Source organism: Podarcis liolepis, assembly GCF_965112155.1.
Source record: "Podarcis liolepis genome assembly, chromosome: 16".
Lineage (NCBI taxonomy): Eukaryota > Metazoa > Chordata > Lepidosauria > Squamata > Lacertidae > Podarcis > Podarcis liolepis.
Window position 1 is genome coordinate 27,610,701 of NC_139567.1, and position 21,510 is coordinate 27,632,210.

Below are 21,510 nucleotides of genomic sequence, written 5' to 3' on the forward strand. Positions count from 1 at the left end.
TTCCGGAACTACATGAAATGTCTTGCCTCTCCTCTATTTGCACTGCATACTGGATGTGTATGATCACATAGTCATGTTGATCCCATTTCTTGCGAGTCCCTGGAGTTCCTTCCAGGGAAATTACTATACTGCACAAAATGCGTGTCTCGAAACATGTCGGTTGCACAGCAAATGCGTGGTGCCTCTTTACCTTTAGATGGATATAGCAGTCTTTAAGCTCTGACTGCCTCACCAGGGGTCCTTCCACAGGGCCAAACTGTGTGCGCTTGGGAATGCGCCGCTTGGAAAACACTCCTCCCAGGAATCGGTCTATGTGAAGCACTAAGGGAAGGCTGGCTCTTGCTCTGGTCAGTACAGGCCGGTTTGGGATCGGGTGCAAGGGTCCATGCTTTGGGCAAACTGAGGGGTGTGCATTATTACACTCTTCACACCCTGAAAGACATAATTGGAAAGGACAGGAATACATGACAAAGTCCCACATCCCATTTATATTAAGGTTATCAGATTTCTTTCAATGAATATGAGACACTTTTCAACTTCAATGGGGACTGATTTGTAAATCCGGGGACTGTCCCCGGGAAATGGGGCCGTCTGGTAACCTTAATTTATATACTAGAAGCAGGAGGCACAGAACCTAGAAACTCTCAACCAAATTCTAGCAACGAAGGCCTCCACATTCAGAGTAGCTAAAGGACACCTATTGTTTGAAAGGGTTGTCCCCACTGCACAAATCCTCAACCTCATGGGCTTAGTTGGAATCAATCCATCTCCAGATCAGTTGGATCTCTGGGATAGTGGAGGAAAGATTCTTCTCCTCTCCTGAGAAGCAGCACCACCTGGTTGTTGACTTTAAATGCAGAGAGCTTTGCCCTAAAGATTCCAACAGGGAAGGATTGTAGAAAAGCTCAGAGGAAAGTACCCCAGTCCACTTGGCTTGTTCCACTGCCTTCCACTCCCCTCTGCCCTCCACAACCCCGCTGCACAATTCAGATGAATAAATGGTTCTTCGCGTGCACCCCCACTGGTGCTGAGGAGGCAACTTGTGCCAGCACTAGTAGCATTGCACTAGATCCTGATTTAGGCCACTGCGAGCAGCTGACTAAGGAGACAGATCTATTTGTAGATCTCTGGGTGATTTATAGTAGATTGCCAAGGTTTTCTTGACTCCCAATAGTTTAACAACAGTAGCAACTAAACGACTATCCCCATCTTTATTGGGCTGCTAAAATGCAGAACGCGGGTGGCGCTGTGGGTAAAACCTCAGCGCCTAGGGCTTGCCGATCGCATGGTCGGCGGTTCGAATCCCCGCGGCGGGGTGAGCTCCCGTCTTTCGGTCCCAGCTCCTGCCCACCTAGCAGTTCGAAAGCACCCCTAAGTGCAAGTAGATAAATAGGTACCGCTTTATAGCGGGAAGGTAAACGGCGTTTCCGTGTGCTGCGCTGGTGCTGGCTCACCAGAGCAGCTTAGTCACGCTGTCCATGTGACCCGGAAGTGTCTCCGGACAGCGCTGGCCCCTGGCCTCTTAATTGAGATGGGCGCACAACCCTAGAGTAGGACACGACTGGCCCATAAAAAGGGCAGGGGTACCTTTACCTTTACAAATGCAGAAAGCTAACCAGGAGTAAGTGGATTGGACTGTGAGCTCAGTTCCAGTACTGAAAATCTATTCCTAGAGTCAGAATGTGCTCAGAAACAACAATAGGAACATAGGAAGATGCCTCACACCAAATCAGATTGTTAGTCCACCAAGCTCAGTGTTGTCTGCACTGATTGGCAGTGTTTCTCAGAAGGTCTCTGACATGGATCTGTGTCCAGACCTACCTGGAGATGTCAGAGACTGAACCTGGGACTTCTGCAGATGCCCTGCCATGGAACTATGGCCCTTCCCATATTCTCTAATTCTAAATGTTAGTCTTTGGTGCCTGGCACTGGTTGATAAGATTTCAGGGTTCAACTAAATCAAAGTAAATCCAACAAGTGACCCTACTTCTCTGGTTCAGTGATGCTAGTTTCAACACTCCCCTTGCTTCCAAGTACCGATTCCTGGAGTGCAATTCAAACGAAATGGCTTTGGGTTCATTCCCATATTGCAGTGGTAAGCCAATGAAAGGAAGAAGAAGCGTAGCAAAAACAAGACACCCTCGAATGCTTACACAGGTCATTTGGGTCAAAGGGATGAGGTGGATCTGGATCCCATTCATCCATGTCGGTATCTTCTCCCTCTTCTTCCTCATCTTCCTCATCCTCGTCGTCATCGTCATCCTCATCATCCTCATCATTTTCCTCTTTCGCTTCCGTATCACTTATTGGGTTGTGCAAAGGTTCTAGAGGACCAGACTCATCCACGGCCTCCATAGGAGGCAAAACTTGGCTGTGCACTGGTATTGATACCTAGAGAGGGGAAATCAGCAAAAATGTGCTGTGATCCAGAACAGCAAACCAGAAAATAATAGTGATCATATCTCAGCTAATACCAGGGGCATCTGGGGTTGTACCCCTTGCTAGCCCTGCTCAGAATAGACCCAGGGAAGTCAAACTGCTTTGAGTTTTGTTTTGTTTGTTTTTACAATCAAGCAGTGTGCTAAATTTATGAAATAAATAAATAAACAAGCTAACTTAGGTTCATTCATTTAAATGGGTCTGTTCTCAGTAGAAGTTATTTGGGGATGACTCAAGATTGGAGAAGATGAGGTATACCTAAGCAGGGCTTCAATTTTTGCCTAGAGCAAGTAGGACAACTGGGTGGTGTGAGAGATGGGTGGCAGGCAGCATGGCAGCTAAATCCTCTACTGCCATGTTGAATGTTGAAATGGATGCACGCTGGGCCGGCCCTACCATCAGGCCGATGGAGGCAGCTGCCTTGGGGAGTGGACACTAGGGGAAGAAGAGAAGTGTTGGAGGATAGCGCAGGGTGGATCACACAGGCTTCCATTTGCTCCCTAAGCTGCCCTGCTGCCATTGGACACTGCCACATTTCTGACTACAGGTGGGCTCAAATCTCATGTAGTTCACTCTCCACATTGTTCAGGCGTAGGAGACAATTGCCAGGTGGGGAACTTTACTAAGTGTGTGAAAATATATCTCAGAACTATTAGGAGTCTGGTGGACAGTGTTACACTTGATTGCAGAACAGATGGCTTCAAATGCTTTTGCAACCATGAATACAGTAGGCATCTTGAGCCAAGCCACCATCTCAGGTCTATTTGCTGTAAAGTGAGAGAATATCAAGAACCTGCTTTCACGAGACCAACGTCTTATTAAGCCTTGCAAAAAGTATTCAGCGCACTAATAATGATGGAGACTGGCAAGAAGGCGGCATTAAATCAGAAGAACCTTTGGCTCCCCAGAAAGGCTTTTTGCAACTCAGCTTACCCCTTTCCTTATTCCATCTCCAAGTGAAGCCACCCAGGATCTCCATTTTCTGCTTTAATTAGTTTGACATTAAAATATGCCCTCAAAATGATCCTGTCTATAATTTTCTCACTCCATGAAAGCCAGAGAAAACAACACCGAAGCACTCAAAACACAGGGTTCGGTTAAGAGACTACCTAATTAAAATCTAAAACCTTTGTAACAAAAAGCAACCTCCTAACTGCTTAAGGGCAATGGGTGCTCTAATTTTAAAGAGTGTTATATTTTATTTTCTATGAAGAGAAGAGTTAAATGCCCATAGTGCACTGCAGATGAGGCAGAAATCAGTATAATAGGTGTGTGTGGAGGGGGAAGGGAATTGCTGTAAGAGAGCTTAAGGAAAAGGCCACACACACACACACACACACACACACACCACACACACACACACACACACACACACACACACATCACAAAGCATTACAGTCTTTCAATAAGTTAGAAATGAAACCTCAGTGCTAGGCATGCTTAGAGCTATGTATATTTGGCATTTAAATAAAATGAACCCAAATTCTGGGTCAAGGTAGCCAAAATGTTGCTTTTTCACATAAACAAACAAATAAATTTGTGAGCTGAATAAATTATGCTAAATTCTTCAATCCGAATACATGGTGCAAATAAAAATCTGCCTATGCTGGTTTACTATACTTCTTCTAGGCCTAGCTGGAGAATAAAGTGGAACGCAGATGAATGAAGTCCCCACAGACTAGCTGCAGGAATGCTGCCTTCTGAGATTCCACAAGGCATTGCCAGATGTCTATTTTAAAGCTTATCTTCACAGTCAACAATAAGGACTAGACTTTTGTAAATCAAGAAAATCTTTAATAAAAACACATTAAAAAACAAATAAACAATAAGGACTAGAAACCTGCAGGGGTTTGCTGTTATTGCTTTTTATAACAGCTTATTGGAATGCTGAATTTTGCACTAAATAGCAGAACTCCCTGAGAGTGTGGCATGACTGCAAAAGTATAGAATGCACATCAGCATTTTCCAAACCATGTTCTGAGAACGCTTATAGGAATTCCTCAATGGCAGATAGGCAATCTGTAATCCAGCTTGCCTACCACTGTCAATCCTTTCTGTACTGACACAGGTAAATGTTCAAAAGACAGTTGAGCATAATTTACCTGGTGAGAATTTCTGGTTAAATTATCAGTTGTATGTGTTTTTTTTTAAATAATAATAATCTACCATGACTAGCCATGAATGAATCAATTATCTCTTAGCCTCATTATTCTTTAATTGTAAAATATTAATATTACTTGGTTGCTTTTGACCTGATCTTAGTGTAACTCTGCTGAGCAGTTTTAGAGTTTCTGCTAAATTCCCTAATCCGTAGCCACTCAGAGGTAGATTTTTTACTGTATATGCAGCTTATTTTATCTAGTCCTATAAATTATACAAGTTTGGTTGTTTTTAAATTATATCCACCTTTACAAGTTCCCCCGAGGGGGCTAACTACAAAAAAGGAAGGAAATAAAACAGTAATACAGCACATGAAATATGCAGCAGACAGTTTTTTTAAAAGGAGAGTCAAATTAAAACCAAACCACAAGGACCTTGGGAAATAAAAGTTATCAAGTCACATCCAAAAGCTGATAAAAAGGGGGCTGGCAGGGCACTGGGAAAGGGATTTTGCAATGCTGGAGCCACCACAGAGGAAGCCACGTTCTAATCCCTGCTAATCTAATCTTTACCAGTAGTAGGTGAGAGAGCAGAGCCATTGAGACAGATAGTAACACTCCGGTAGGGTGTTGTGGGTTATCCTAATATATGGTTCACTGCTGATGCGATGCAGTGTGTAACTGGTGCTGCCTTTGCAGCCATTATTTTACCTCTGGGCTAACACCCTTCCTCCTGCTATTTTACACCTGGCTCCAGGTGGCTTCCGAATGAACACAACAAAAGCCGACGCTCAAATTTCTATTGGTTTTGTTGGGTCCTGGTTTCTTTTAATGGGGACATGAAATGGAGAGTTCAAATGTAAAAGCAATGGGGCACCTGGCAACTTACTCTGTCTGCTTGAGGGTCCTGCTCCAGAGCCGCTGAGGGGTCGGCAAGCACAGAGAGGTGGGTGGGATTCATGCTCTGAGCAGCAGCAGCAGCATCAGGAGGAGGAGGAGGAGGAGTAGCAGGCAAGAGCACAGTTACCTAAAATCACAGGCACTCGTTTTAGTCCTGTGGCATCTCCATCATTCAGATTTGTCTGGCTACAGCAAGTCCTGAAAGCCAGGTCTTTTAGGTTGCAAAATACAGTATCCGAAAGGTGTCTGAATGGGTAGAGGTAGGTGTCAGTAATTATTTAAAACTTCGAGAGGCAATGCAGATATAACATCCCCCCCCCCATCCCTATGTGAGATTCCTTTCTGCTATAAAAATACAGTGGAGCTGCCTGTGTAACTGTTGTAAGTTAGGAACCAGAGGAAGTGGCCTTATCCTAAGTCAGTCCTCTGGTCCATCTAGCTCAGCACTGTTGGCACTGACAGTGGCTCTCCATCACTACCTGGAAATACCAGGGATCGAACCTGCGACCTTCTGTATGCAGAGCAGATGCTCTACCACTGAGCTATAGCCCTTCCCCAAGTTAATGTGGGCCTTTCCAAATGATCCAGTACAGGTCAGAAAAGCAGCCCAGGGTGGAATGCTTTGTAGGAGATGCCAGCTTGAGAAGGGCGAGGGAGTTGCCCGAGGCGTGCACAATGGCATGTTGCCAAATCTCATATTCCACAAATCCTCCTTTCCCTCTGGGTTGATAACTGGGGAAGGGGGTGGCAACCCCCCCCCCCCAAAAAAAGAGCCTGATTTCGACCAAAAAGCTTGTGCTGCTGTTGAACCCCATTCCAGAAGATGGTACCAGGACTGGAAAATTGTTATTGCAAGATATATATTTAATCTTTCCAACATGCCAACCCTTAAAGCGTTGAATAGCTGTTCTCCCATAGCCTTTTCAGCTTTATCTCCAGCATAGCTGGAAATCATGGCTGCAAAGGGCTTTATGGAATAAAGTGACCACAAATGGGGGGGGGGAGCAAAGTAGAAAGGGGCTGACTGAACAGAGTGATCTTTCCCTGTTGCCAGGCACACACCCACAAGGCATCATTAGCACACTTCCAGGCGTGCTGGCAGGGAGGAGTCAGCACAAAACCTGCCACTGCAGGGTATCAAAACAGCTTACAAGCAAAAACACCCTTAGCGAACTCTTGTTTCATTCCGGTTACATATGTTGGGAGAAATCAAGAGACGAATACACAAAGGCTTTTGAAGCGCTAAGATTTCAACAGGTCTTTCCCAAAAAACAGCAGGGACCTCGATTATTATTTTAGCAGCTAAAGTAGTTCAGGGAATTCTCACAGGGAGAGGGTACACGCAACACTTGCAGGGCTAGCAGCTGCTCTAATAAAATGATAACCACTCACAAACAAACTGGAAATCTCTCCATGGGAACATTTGGTTTGCCAAGAGTACTGCTGTCTAGGCTGCACCGGGCCTTTAGCAAGAGGACTGAGGATACAGCGATAACGCACTCGTGACACTTGCATGCTTTTCCTATTATCATCAGTCAGCGTAAGGAATGCATGCACCATTGTTAAATATACATGACCTGCATCGCATACGAGGGGGTGTGTGTGTTTAGGCTGTTGCTACTCTTGACCGCTGCAAGCCTGCTGAAATAACACACGCGCACAGAAAGAGGCAGGGTGCAATTTGTTTCTTCTGGCCTGAAGAAAAGGGACTGAGGGGAAGACTTGGATGCCATCTTGTTTTTACCACAGAACAGGAATGTAGCATGTTGCAGCCTTCACGTCATGCTGGTTAATGTCAAATATGTGGCATTGGACTCTGTCGTCTGTGGACTCCTGTGTCTCAACTTTGAAAGGTTTGAGAGATCTTCATTCCTTTGGCCTACTCATTATGCATCTCGCTTTCCACAGTGAAATTCAGAGTTATTGTATTGTTCCAAGTTCTTTTGGTTATACTGCTCTGTAAAGCACCATATACAATGATGATACTAATAATAATAGGTTTAGGAAAAATGTGGAACAATGAGCCTGTTTGTATATTCCGTCCCTACCATTTGTGTTGAATCCGCTCCCATCACTATTTACTTCAAATTAAATGCAACATTCTTTTGATCCTGAATATTGTTTTTTATTCTTGTTTATAGTGAACATTTTATGCATTATTATTTTTTTACAAAAAAACTTCATAGAAGCAAAGAGTTGGAGGGGATAATAATAATAATAATAATAATAATAATAATAATAATAATAATTTATTTTCTCAAGGGCCATCTAGCAGTGCAGGAATCCTGCTCACAGCCATCCCTGCATGAGCTCGAACCACCAACCTTCTGGTTAACAGAAGAGCGAGCTATCAATTTGTCAATCCTTTCCATGTCCAGGCCAGGTGTTTATTTCTTGCCCCCTTTCTCTTTTTCCATAAATCAATTCTTCTATTTTTGACCAAAAAAACATTCAAAACTTACATTAACATTTTTAAGAAATGCAAGCTTTATCAAACATTGATACAGCAGGTGTATGTTGCCAGTAATTCACATGTAATCCTTCCCACCATCTTTTCTTCCTTTAAAACATCATTCATAGTTTTCAGCTTATTGTTCAGTCCTTCCACTGCTTCCATTTGCCTTTTTAGTGTTTGAAGCAAAAAGGATTCAAATTCAAAATGATTCTTCATGACACTTGCCTTAATAAACCCTGTCATGCTACAATTCTCTAAATTTGTCTTTCTTATTTCTGCTCAATGAACACGCATCTGTTAAGCGTGTTTTTCTTTGTTGTTCTTTTTCCAAAATAAACCTGTATTTTTTGTTTGTTTGTTTTACTATGCTTCTAAACAGTTTGCTAATGTACATCCTCTCTTCTTCACTGCTGGCATTTTCCTATTGTTTTTGTAGCTAACCTTGCATTATATGTTTCTTAGGATGCAATCCTGTACAGTACTTGAGATCTGCTTGCTGATGGGCTCTGGCAGAAGCCCCACAGCACCAGTAGCACTTAAGATGCTTTTTAGGGTATACTTGAAGCTTTTGCTAGAAACTACTTTGGAAATCAAAAGAGCCACCTGGGACCAGCAGGGAGATGGGACAGGATGACAGGAAAGAACACACACACACAAACCCTCTCTGGGATCCTAATCCTGGACCTTCCTAACCCAGGCAAGGACCTTCCCAGCCCACTAGATCTCTCCCAGAATCATTGGCTAACCACTCCCTTCCTCCACCCTGACTTGGCCAGGCCACTCCCTGCAGGGCCCATGACAATGAACCTGATCTGAAACAGAGACTGGGTCCATTCAGTTCACCAAAGGTCTTGTTCACTGCCCACAAGTGAGCTCTGGGCTTTACTGGATATGAGGTACAGATACAATATTCCATTAAAAATAAAAAATGCCTGTGCTTCTCATATTTTTGTCTTAGGACCAACAGCCTGGCTACACATTACACTCACCAAATAGAAAACTGCCAGGCTATAGAGAGCTCTGAAGGCTTCCTCCCAACAGCTGGCAGTCAAGGAAAGCTGAAGGCACCTCACTTGAAGTCATACTAAAAAGGAAAGAGACATTCTAGTTATCTCATTCAGCTAATCACCCCAGCTGGTTGGGGAGCAGGGGAGATTAGATGAGAGAGATGAGAAAGAACCACAAAAGCCCACCAGGTAGCTACCTCTCTTTCTCTCTCAGTATGAATACGTAGAAGCTAAAAACCCTCCCTTAACTGTCAGGAGGGAGGCTGGAAAATTCAGAGCCACCAAAATCCGGCTGCTTTTTGCTTGGTGAGGGTAGCATGAGGCCAAGCATTAAAGCATCAAACCATTTATTTGGGGAAATCCCATCCAAAAAAAACCCTAGTGTCTTCTAATCAGTGGTGGGTTCACACCTATAGTACAAGAGGTTTCTAGAATATTAACTGAAATGTATCGTCTCACTTGATAAGTCGCTAACACAGCTATCAAATCATTTCAAGTACTACTTCCACAAACCTGTGTTGTACATAGTGGTTTAGGACTGAAAGGATCTCAAGCCTTGGACCTTAACCATCCCGTTTCCTGTGCCATGGCAGATTAAATGAGAAGCTAGTCCTTTTCAAATACAGGGTCCCCCCCTCCCTTTTGCATCCTCGAATCCTCACATCTCCAGTCCTCAATTTCATGCTACTCCTAGTCAATTTCACACTAGTGAGCACATCAAGCACAAACTAGGACTATATACATCAGACACAGCAGCAAGTAATTGGAATTTTTAGCTTTTACAGTTATATCCCAAATAAAAACTCGAAAAAGCTTCTGCCTGTATAAACGAGAAATGCTGTTATCTCCCAATTATGTGGGTGTACAAACAAAACAATAAAACAGGTTGGGGGTTTGTTTGTTTTTTGATAACTTAAATGAAAGATATAGTAGAATGTTTTCGGAACAGGAAATCTTAGTTAAGCAGTCCTCTTAACATTCTTAAAACTGACCTTGCAGGACATCCTTTAGACCAGGGGTTGTCAAACCTGGTCCCTACCACCCACTAGTGGGTGTTTCAGGATTCTAGGTGGGCGGTAGGGGGTTCTAGGGCACAAGCTGAATCCTCCTTCCATCGAGCACTGGTGGGCGGTAAGGAAATTTTACCATCAAGAAAGATGCATTAGCGGGCGGTAGGTATAAAAAGGATGACTACCCCTGCTTTAGACACTAGGTGACCTTTCATCATGTTAGCTGGTCCAAGGAAGAGCACCTTAACAATTTAAGAAGACACCTGCTGAATTAAGCCAAACGCCCACCTACTAACCCAGCATCCTGTTCTCACAGTAGCCAACCCTAGGCCTGTGGGAAGTCCCTGAGCAGGACCTGAGTGCAGCAGCAACACTTCCCATTTAGGATTGCCAGTAACTGGCATTCAGAGGCATACTGCCAGTGACAGCTGTTGATAGCCTTATCCTCTATGAATTGGTCCAACTTTTTAAAGCCATCCACGTTGGTGGTCATCTCTAATCTTGCGGGAGGGAGAGAAATTTGTAGTTTAGCTGTGCCCTATGTGAAGAAGTACAGTGGTACCTCGGATTGCAAACGCTTCGGGTTACAAACTCTGCTAACCCAGAAATAGTTCCTCAGGTTGCAAACTTTGCCCCAGGATGAGAATAGAAATTGCGCGCTGGCGGCACAGCAGCAGTGGGAGGCCCCATTAGTGAAAGCGCATCTCAGGCTAAGAACAGTTTCGGGTTAAGAATGAACCTCCAGAACAAATTAAGTTTGTAACCCAAGGTAAAGATAAAGGTAAAGGGACCCCTGACCATTAGGTCCAGTCATGACTGACTCTGAGGTTGAGGCGCTCATCTCGCTTTATTGGCCAAGGGAGCCGGCGTACAGCTTCCGGGTCATGTGGCCAGCATGACTAAGCCGTTTCTGGCGAACCAGAGCAGCGCACAGAAACGCCGTTTACCTTTCCGCCGGAGCAGTACCTGTTTATCTACTTGCACTTTGACGTGCTTTTGAACTGCTAGGTTGACAGGAGACCGAGCAACGGGAGCTCACCCCATCACGGGGATTAGAACCGCCGACCTTCTGATTGGCAAGCCCTAGGCCAGGGGTCGGCAACCCGTGGTTCCAGAGCCGCATGTGGCTCTTTTACACCTTTGCCGCAGCTCTGGGGTGGATACTAGCGAGGGGAGGAGGCGCATTGTGCGCCCCGACACTCCGCACGTTGGTGGGCTCTGTACTGGCTGTGACGTCACATGGGGGCAGTGTGTGCGTTAGTCACGCACTGTCCCGATGTCACCTTCCCGCCCGATTGTGGCTCCCAGTTTTTTTTCCCTTCGGAAACGGGTCCAAGTGGCTCTTTTTGTCTTAAAGGTTGCAGACCCCTGCCCTAGGCTCTGTGGTTTAACCCACAGCGCCACCCGCGTCCCTAACCCAAGGTACCACTGTACTTTTATTTTGTCTGTTCTGAATTTTCCAACATTCAGCTCCACTAGATTTCTCCACACCTTCTATACAGAGCTATCATAGAACTGAGTTGGAAGGGACCCTGAGGATCATCCCCCCTGCAGTGCAGGAATATGCAGCTGTCCCATACGGGGATCAAACCTGCAACCTTGGCATTATCAGCACCATGCTCTAACCACCAGAGCTATCCACTCACTTACCATTTTTCTAAACTGAAAATTTAGGTTTCTCTGTGATTGCCACCGTGCTAGAACTGCATGACTACAGTAGGAAACAAATGAATCCCTTCAGAAAGGTGAATGTACATTCACGCCAATCCCACTATAATCACTCATTGAACAGGTTTTGCAGATACAAGAACAGGACAAAATAAATGCATAGCCCATCAACAGACACATGTAAAGTGCAACCGAAAAGCCTGAACCTTACCTGCTGTGTCGCTGCATCCTGCTGGACGTATGCCACTTGGGATGGGTCTGTAAACAAAGTCTGAACAAAATAATAAAGAATGATTAAGAGGGTCTCGGTAACGCTTGGTTATGCGAAGCTCACAGTGACAGAACAAACTTGCTGAAAGGAAAGTGGCATTGGACAAACAGCTGATTTCATTCAATTTCCATAAGGCCAGTTACCTTGGCCACTACAGTGTATTTATGAAATGCACTCTTAATGCCAACAGTCCACCTATAAAGTGTGAGGTGGTGGTGGTACATTGACAGAACAGCTTCCATCTTGAAAGCACTTAACATGAATTCCAAATTGTAGCAGGTTGTTTGTACGTGCTTTCTCTCTCTCTGCGTCAACTCAAGAGCGCTCACATTAAAGCTTAAAAGCAAAATCCTGCTTGACAATTTAAGCCAAGGGGTAAAGAAGTAGAAGGACCTGATTAAAACAGGAACAGTAAAGCACCCAAATGGAGTGCAATTAACACTGGGGGGGGGGGCTGAAAAAGGAACGGCAGCGTAAGGAAATAGAGGATGGACTGGGATTTGGGAATTTAGTAGGCTCCTGTTACCAGCAGCTATATGGTTTGTTTAAATTAGAACAGCGGTTCTCAAACCATGTTCCTGGGGTTCGTTAACAGCTTTTTAGAGATCTCCCAATGAGAAGATCAGTAACAATAGATACGCTCTCCTGAAAGACAGCTTTCCAACCACTACTGATCTTCCTCAGCAATGTGGAAACACAGAAGTGTTGAGTGTGATGTTGCATTTCCATCTAGAAAGTACTAACACAAATTCCAAAGTGTACCAAGTTGTCTGCGGTTTCTCGCTCACATGAACCACTGGAGAATCCAAACAAGTCTGATCAGTAAAGATGCAAAGGGCTGTTGCTCAGCAGCACTGTAATGCTTTGCATGCAAAAGGTCCAAGGTTCAATTGGTGGCATCTCTAGGCAAGACCGCCATCTGAAACCCTGCAGAGCTGCTGCCAGTCAGTGCAGGCAGTACTGAATTAGCTAACCAGTGGTCTGACTTGTTGTCAAGGCAGCTAGCTCCCTGTGTCGTCCCCCCCATAAATGCACACCATAGAACAGGGTCCAAGGTCCTCCGCAATGCAGAAGTAATGCATAGAGCATGCAAACAAATCATTGTTTCAAATATTTCCTAAAGGCACAAAGTTTGAAAACCTATCAATAGATTTGTCCAGTTCAAGTCTACAGACTAGTACAATGGTTAGAAAAATACAAGTTCCAATGCCCGAATTATTAGTAGTTACCTAAAGTTGGCTATGCAAATAAGAAATCTGAAAAGAATGGATTAGGAACCCCCTTGTTTTACAGAACACTGTGATGGCTGATATTGTTGCACTGATTACTCATGTCATCTTTTGAAGAGGAAAAAAGGCTAAATTATTCCAGTTTCAGAGAAGCGAAATGGACAGGGCTTCATACTCAATAGCCTCCCAGCATTTTTTGATTACAACATCTGCACTCTCATTTAGCATGAAAGGTCCAAACTCCCCCTTCACCAATGGCTAGATGATTATGCACAGCTGAGGACTATTAGGCATTCACACAGCTTTGCAGGCAGCTGGCCCAAGTTCTGAATGAAATTATTGCTCTTTGCAGCCACGAGTAGACAAGAGACAGGGGATGTGAGATGTCACATGCCTGAGTGGCTTCCACGGGGTGGATGTACACCAGTGTATGCTCCGAGGTGTCCACAGAGGTGTAAGATGTGCCGTCGGCAGTGTAGACCACCTGCTGTGAAGGACGGTCCTGATCATCGCTGTACACAATCTGAGCCACAGTTCCACCTTCAGGGACAAAGTGGACCTGGAGAAAGGGAAGGGGAACAGGGGCAGAGAAGAAATGTCAGGAACTGTCCAGACACAAAGCTGTGCATAAGAATGTACGGCAACACATATGTACAGGCTACTCCCAGTTCATGTGGGGGTTACATTTCAAGGCACTGTGTGTGTCAGTGCAATCATGTATATCTGAAACACCATTGAAAAAGCCTGCAAACACACACTAAACCTCTGAAAACCCCTGAAAAAAACAACCTTAAAAACCAGTAGCACTTACCAGACTGGTCAAACTCCACAATCACTCCTTCCAAACCTCCCTGTTCAAACAGCACACTCTCCAGAGGCCTCAACACTCAGTGCAAGGGCTCCTGGTTTTGCTAGGCACTGTTTGTGCGCCCTTTTTGCCCCTTCTGGGCTCTTCTAGTGCTGTTTTTGCACTTTTATATTCACTTCTTGGTTCAGCACAATGCACGCTTGCGTGGTTCCGTGTCAACTGCATGCACATAAGTGGGGAGTTGCCTGTGTATCCCTAGTAATATTCCAGACTACATGGGCAACTCATACAGAATCAGCTCAGAAGAAACCAAAACTAGGTGAATAAGAAAGCCTAACCTAAAATGCCACTTTTGTTGAAAATTTGGTACTGAAATCACTAACAGTTCAATCCAAGACCCAGTTCAACTGGGATAGTTTGAACGAAATCAGTTTAGTACCATTGAGGTCAATTACAGCTGTTTTGTTTCCTAAAAAGTTGTGCATCTCTATCAGCTTCATAGTACATAAAAATCCAATACATATAATACTTGCAGGCATGTAGGTGAAGGGAAAGAAACTAGGCCTGTTGGATTTCTACCTGTTATGCAGCTGTTAAAAGTACAAATCCTGTATCAAGGGAAAAGGGGACAACCCTAAGGGTACCTGGACCAAATGAAATTTGAGCCTAATTGTTAATCTTCAATGGCCCTACCAATACAAAACAGTCATCAACAACTATTTTGTGAAGTACAGCTATTAAGTTATAAAGGACAGAATGTGCTATCCTCAAACCCTCCGTTTCCTCTCTTATCTAAGTATGTACAGTATTACATTATATATGTATAAGAAATACAACGTAACTTTTTAAAAGTAATGTAGGCTGATACGATTTATGGGAAATGTGATATTTCTAATAAGCTGGAACACAAATGATAATGTCACTTTTCTTTCTTGTGTTATAGCCACTTAAAAAAACAAACTTTTTTTAAAAAACCCCAACATATTTTATTTGGTGTATCTGAAACCTTAGGAGAACTTCATAGAATAAAATCTATAGCCAGGGAAATTTCTGTATCATGCAAAAATCGAACCCTCAAGACAGCTTCACATATATCCAATAACAATCTACACACACAAATCAATTTAAGAAGCAGGTTGAGCTACTGCAAGGATGCCCTATTCATATACACAGACTGCGTGAACATCAGCGGTTAGAAAATGCAATAAGCACTAGTCACCTGAGCAGTATTCTGTTCCTGCTCAGCTGATTCAGACCACACCTGTGCGGTTTCCTCTTTCAAGTCGATGTCGTCCCTGCTGTCGGGCTCCATAGTGTGATAACTAATTATCGAAACTGAGCTTGGCTGAAAAGATTCATCTGGCTGTTTTGTCTCGAGACAAGGTAACCTTCTGTACCATAGCTATACAGAAAGAGAGGGGAAGAGAATATATATATATATATCAAAGAACTGCATACTTTACAGTAATACAAAGGGAACCATGAAACTTGACCACCCATAAAAAATCCAGCTCCCTAGGCTTCATTGGGCTCTAGCGTGGAGCTATACAGAAAGGGAATAGCTCAGTTGTCCATGGTTCCCATTTATTTCTATGGGACAAAATGAGCATGCAATCTGGGTCACAGCAGACAGAGAGAGGGAGCGCAAAACTAGATGCTGCAATCAGTCACCATGAGCAGCTGGGCAGGTTTAGCTGCCACTGCAGTAGTGTCTCCAAGTTCACCCTGAGAATTTCTGAAATATACAGACACTTTTCCACACACACAAACTTTGGCAGGCACAGTGATGGGCATCTTGCTTCTACCATAACAATACAAATCCTTATTTATGTAAATATAATCAGAGCTTTGGCACCTTTCCCAAGAGATGCTCATACCAGTGTCAGTTTCCTATATCAGTAGTGGGCAGGGATCAGGATAGTTCTATAGTACATCTCTGAGTGATTTGATCAGCAAGGGTTTTGACTTTCAAACATTCAATAATAACAGCAACAAAATAACTTGACACCACCAAATATTGCTGAAAGAAAGAAATCCTGGGGTAACTTGGGAGTGGGTTTTTGCATGTAAGGACTGTGAGCTCCATTCAGTTCTGGTACTCAGAACAAAAGCCTGGGTTTAGGATTCTTTAATTTTCAGTGTAGTGTACAGTGGTACCTTGGGTTACATACGCTTCAGGTTACATACGCTTCAGGTTACAGACTCCACTAACCCAGATATAGCACCTCGGGTTAAGAACTTTGCTTCAGGATGAGAACAGAAATCATGCTCCGGCAGCAGCGGGAGGCCCCATTAGCTAAAGTGGTGCTTCAGGTTAAAAACAGTTTGAGGTTAAGAACGGACCTCCGGAATGAATTAAGTACTTAACCCGAGGTACCACTGTATGTATTTTGCACCTGGCACTAGGTAATGGACTCCGAGTGTGTGTGTTCGTGTGTAATGAATGAGAGAAAACTAAAGCAGATCCTTCAAGCCTGAAGTCTGCCCACCCCTGTCCTAGATTTCGAATATGGTGTCACGGAAACCCAAGCTGAACATGTTCTAATGTTCATGTTTTTGTGTTCTTAGAAATACATACCCTCCAACATTTCTCTGATGGAAATAGGGACCTCCCGTCACATAATGATAATTTTACTATTTGTACCCCCACACATCTTACTGGATTGCCCCAACCACTCTGGGCGGCTTCCAGCATATATAAAACCATAATAAAACATTAAAAACCTTCCCTATACTGTACAGGATTGCCTTCAGACGGCTCGGGGGTTGGATAACTCCATACCCTCCAACATTTCTCCAATGAAAACAGGGGCATCCTAAGGAAAAGAGGGACATTCAAGGATCAAATCAGAAACCGGGACAGCTTGTCTAAATCAGGGATGTCCCTGGAAACACTTGAAGGGTCTGGAAATATCAACCACCTTCCGGTATGTGAAGGCCACAGTGCTGTTTTACTGTGGCCAGTTATGATGATTGGCAATTGACAGCAAGCATCCAACGCTGGCTAGTCCCAAGAACAGAAACAAAAATACACCTTTGGTGTCACTTGTGAAAGTATACTCCGTTATTCAGTCCTGAAGCATTTAGAATGCAGCATACATTTAAGAGGAGCACAAACTGTTGTATTGAACAGTGATGTTAGGCCTGGCAGAGACAGACACCCGATTCAATTATTTGCCCTGATCAATGCTGCACTCCCCTAACAGGGAGGCAATAGAGTTTACAAACAAGTTGTTCCTACCAATTTGCGTTCCCCAAATCAAAGCGAATTTCCAGCAGAAAGCCAGATTTGCATGGAAAGTCAAGACGCAGTACTGTACTTGCTTTCATGCTATCCAGGAGGGGGTGCTCCATAGCAACAAAGTTTGCAGCTTGTTTGCAGGGAGGAAACAACCAGTGGACTTGTTCGCACACTCGGTGATATTTCACTGAGCAAATTATCTGATTATAACCAGCGTTATCCTGTTTCAAATGAGCTCATTCGATGCAACATTTCACATTCATGAATGACATTTGGAAGTTATGCAGATTACCGTTCCAAAATAACTACCTCTCGTATGTGCTCATTAGATGATGTTGAAGAGTCATCATGTAAGCATGAAATGTTACATTGAAACTGGCCTGTTGTTGTTTGTTGTCGTTGTTGTTTTTTGGAAAAAACACACCCTTCAGTCCCTAATTGACTTGTTTTTATTTTTCTAGTTCAGCATTTAACCAGCCCCTCCGCTCAGGGGCTGCTCCTCCTCCTGATCCCAAATGTACGGTCCCTCTTGGCAGCTGAAATGCTGAGAAAGAGAGAGAATTAAAAATGAAGCTTAAATTCCAATTTACGTAAGCTCGGGAATCTTGACAAATTGCTTCCATGTACGGCTTTATCCACCCCTTGTGATTTCAACCACGCGTCCCAATCTGCCACTGGGAATCTCAGAAGTGTAGTTTACAGCTCTGCTGATTGGTTTAGACAGTCATTCAGCACCTTTCCAGTCCTTGGTCTCCAGTGTCATTATTAAATCACAGACTTAGGAATTAGTGCAAGGCTGAGGCCATTTGATTTTCGGCAAGTCCAATTAACTTTATTTTATACTGACTGGCTGAGCTGATCTAATAGTTAGCAACCCTTGCCAATGCACAAGAAAGAAAGCAAAAGGCTCCTCAGTGACTGCTCCACCCATTTCAATTTTAAATGCAAATCATTTTTAGACATAATTTATGCCCATATAATGGCATTTGGCTTGTAAATGGAGCATGGGGACGGGGAGAGGCAAATACCACCCCTTCCATTCATCTTGCTTGCTAGCATTTTAGAACTCTTGCAGGCTCTGAGTCGATATATTTCCCCCCCCCCCCCATGCATGACTTATTACAGAAGACTCAAATCAATAATACAGGAAAGGCGAACAATAATGTCCCTCAGAGGAACAGTAGAAAAACCAACACGGTCTCAGCATCTGAACGCAACACGACACTGCCTTCTCTACATTTATCGGACTGCGTATAAGGCTCTAGATGCCAAACAGTGCCTCCCTCTCAGGCTTAGCGCAAGATCCCAGCCTGCCAAATCTCTCTCTCGCCCCTACCACCACACCATGACAATAAAGAGACACGGCAAAAATAGGGCACTCTGTGCTATGAAGTTCAGGAGAGCTGCAGCAGTGGTAAATAAGAAACATCCATTATTGCAGTTGGAACACCCCCTTGAAACAAGGAACATCTGGCAAGTTTACATGCATCAGAAGCAAACCCCTGGATAACCGATCTTAATATGCCAATATATTATTATTACATGGCGAGGAGGAAACATCCGCAAGTGTTCCTATGGCTAGGATCCAAAGAACTACTTTACGTGTGCCTAAGGAACTCCACATACCCTCGAGAATGTTTACTTTAATCCTCCGACCAAAAGCCCCCTGTGTTGTATCTCAGACTACATGAGAAATGCTCTTGAGTTTCCAAACCAATGTTTTTTATACAGCAGCTGAGAAACAGTCTCCATGGGCATATATTGATAAGTGAATGATGAAACAGAGATAGATTTAACACTCTTTAGCAAGTTAAATGTTTCGACTCCTGCCTTCCTCAGTAACGCAGTTGGGATTTCAACTGAGCAATGTATGCCAAGAACCCAATTCAGTCATTCCCCACCCCCACCCCATGGCAAAAAATAGCATGAAGGTGAGGATAGGGTCCCACCCCACACCACTGCCAGCTCCACCCAGCCATCTACAGCCAATCTGATGTAATGGTTAGTGTCTACCTAGGAGCTGAGAGACCAGGCTTCAAATCCCTATTCAGCCATGAAAACTCCCTGGGTGGGTGGCCTTGGGACGGTCAATGCTTCTCAGCCTAACCTACCTCACAGGGTTGTTGTGGGGGTTAAATGAGGACGGGGAAGAACCCTGTCTGCCCCCTTGAGCTCCTTGGAGAAAGCGGTGGGATAGAAATGCAATAGACAAGTCTGCAAGCCTGTTCTCTGTACGTAGGCTCCAGCAGCATGTTGCAGAGTTTACCTGCGTAGAGCAGGTGCCCTCTATGCATCCCGCTTCCTGCACATGGCCACCTGACAGGTGTGCAATGTCGGAAATATCAGGCGCAACCCTGCCATGCAATTGTGTGAGGGGGAATGAAGAGGCTAAGAGGATAGTTTTAAGATCCCTCAGGATAGAATTGTTTCTAAGGCATGTGGCTTGTCCAAGTAAGGGGTGTGTGTGTGTGAAAAAAGAAGGAATAGCTCAGTCAGTAGAGCATGAGGCTCTTAATTGCAGGGTCACGGGTTCAAGCCCCGTATTGGGCAAAAGATTCCTGCAGTTCCGGGGGGTTGGACTAGATGGCGCTCATGGTCCCTTCCAATTCTACAAGTCTATGATTCTATAGGGAAGAAGATCAAAGGCTCAGTCGGGAAATGTTGTCTTCCCAATTGAGTCTTTGGGGGGTTATAGTATTCCATTTATACATCCAGAAAACAGTCCAACAGTCAAATAAACAACCAAACACTGAGAGGAGAAAACGACGAAAAACTATGTTGAGTACATAACAAGCAATAGTAATAACAGCAGCTACTATTTTGTTCAGTATCTGAGCTGAGCTCTGCTCAGTGCAGCAATTATGTTAGGACTGTTATTTCAGGGGCATCTTTGAGGTGCTGGGGTCCTAAACAGAGGACATGTCCAAGAGTTTCAGCTGTGGATGGGGAACCTGTGTCCCTCCAGATGTTGTTGGACTTCAGCTCCCATCAGCTCCAGCCAACCTGGCCAATGGTCATGGAAAATGGGAGTTGGAGTTCAGCAACAAGATGTCCCCAGATTTCTCAAACCTGTTCCAGGCATGTTATTTCCTCTGTCACTTTAGCAGCTTGCAGGTAGTATGGAGGAAGCAGCTCACCTGATCTCTGCTGGTGCTGCAGCACCACTTCACGCGGCTGGAGGCTAGCCCTGCCACTACTAGCCCAAGAAGGATCAGATGACACACAGAGCCAATAGAGTGCCCTCTTGGATCCTATAAAGCTTCCATGTCTGATCTGGCTCTTCCATCTGAACAACCTGTCAGGCTGGTGCAGACGGAGCTGCCTGCTGAACCACCTCCTTGCCCCTGGGTCTCCACCTCTGACTGCATCGGAGCAAAGCTATGAGAGAAACATCTTCATAATGCAAGCTCTTCTACTGCAACACTGAACCAATAAGCTTAGAAATATATTGATAAAGACTGCAAATGATTTCCAAAAAAAAAAAAAAAGGCTGTGCAGAACACACAGCACTGGACACCACATGGAGCTCTGGCACAGAACCAGAATTAATTATGCCAAACAAGCCAAAAGAATGTGTGTGTGTGTGTGTGTGTGTGTGTGTTCTCAAGTGATTTTTATAAAGTTTTATTATATTATTCCTTATTATCTTATATGGATTGGTTATTTTCAATTGCAAATTCTATTGTTAGCCACTTTCTGTATTTTCATAATGGACAAGTGGCATAAACTTATAAGCACTAACTAAATGTGCATACTCTGTTCAAGTTGAAACATCCAGGGTTGTATCCAACTAAGTTCTATTCAGATTGTACCCATCTAAATAAATGAACTTAAGTTAGTCGTGTCCATCTATTTCAATGGACCTACTTTGTGTAAGTTTAGCACAGGATACAATACAGCCTCTAGAATATGGGTAATTTTTGTGCACACGATTCTGGTGTTCTTGTTTTTTCTTTTTTAAATGACTGGTGTGCCAGTTCTACTCATCTCATACGTAGCTACCAGAGTGTGGCTCCCCCCCCCCCCACTGCCACCTACCCATTGTAGGTTTCCAGGGAGATGACAGCACACAGAAACAAAATTTATTTCACAGAGTGATAGTGTTAAGGAAGGACATTGATCTCAGCCTTGTTTTCATTCTGTGACATGACCCCATAGAGTTGAAGGGAAGTCCACGCAAACAACAATTATTAGAAGAAATTAACAATTACATTATTTCTTCATAAGCCGAAACACCTTACTATTATTATTATTATTATTATTATGATGCAAAAAAAAAAATCATTTCCTTGGGTTTCTAAAATCGTTAGAATTTGTCTCTTCCTCCCCACAGCGGGCACAGTGGATGAATTCCCCCCTCCCCATCACCACACTGCCCCTGTG

The 21,510-nt window shown here is 44.0% G+C and overlaps 1 protein-coding gene across 8 annotated transcripts in view; it reads right to left on the reverse strand.

Annotated features, from left to right (window-relative positions):
• Positions 1-21,510, reverse strand: part of PRDM10 (PR/SET domain 10) — a 77,782-nt gene that overhangs the window by 40,863 nt on the left and 15,409 nt on the right. For 2 of the 8 annotated variants that reach the window (XM_083479180.1, XM_083479182.1), the window contains exons 2-7: positions 15,106-15,288; positions 13,473-13,637; positions 11,790-11,849; positions 5,428-5,565; positions 2,154-2,391; positions 191-432 (exon numbers count right to left, since the gene is read on the reverse strand). In XM_083479180.1, coding sequence (XP_083335306.1) covers positions 191-432; positions 2,154-2,391; positions 5,428-5,565; positions 11,790-11,849; positions 13,473-13,637; positions 15,106-15,198 — 936 coding nt within the window. In that variant the 5' untranslated portion in view covers positions 15,199-15,288. Of the gene's footprint in view, positions 1-190; positions 433-2,153; positions 2,392-5,427; positions 5,566-8,882; positions 8,971-11,789; positions 11,850-13,472; positions 13,638-15,105; positions 15,289-17,436; positions 17,808-21,510 lie in introns of those variants that run through there. The other 6 variants (XM_083479184.1, XM_083479183.1, XM_083479181.1 and 3 more) reach the window with 5 other exon arrangements.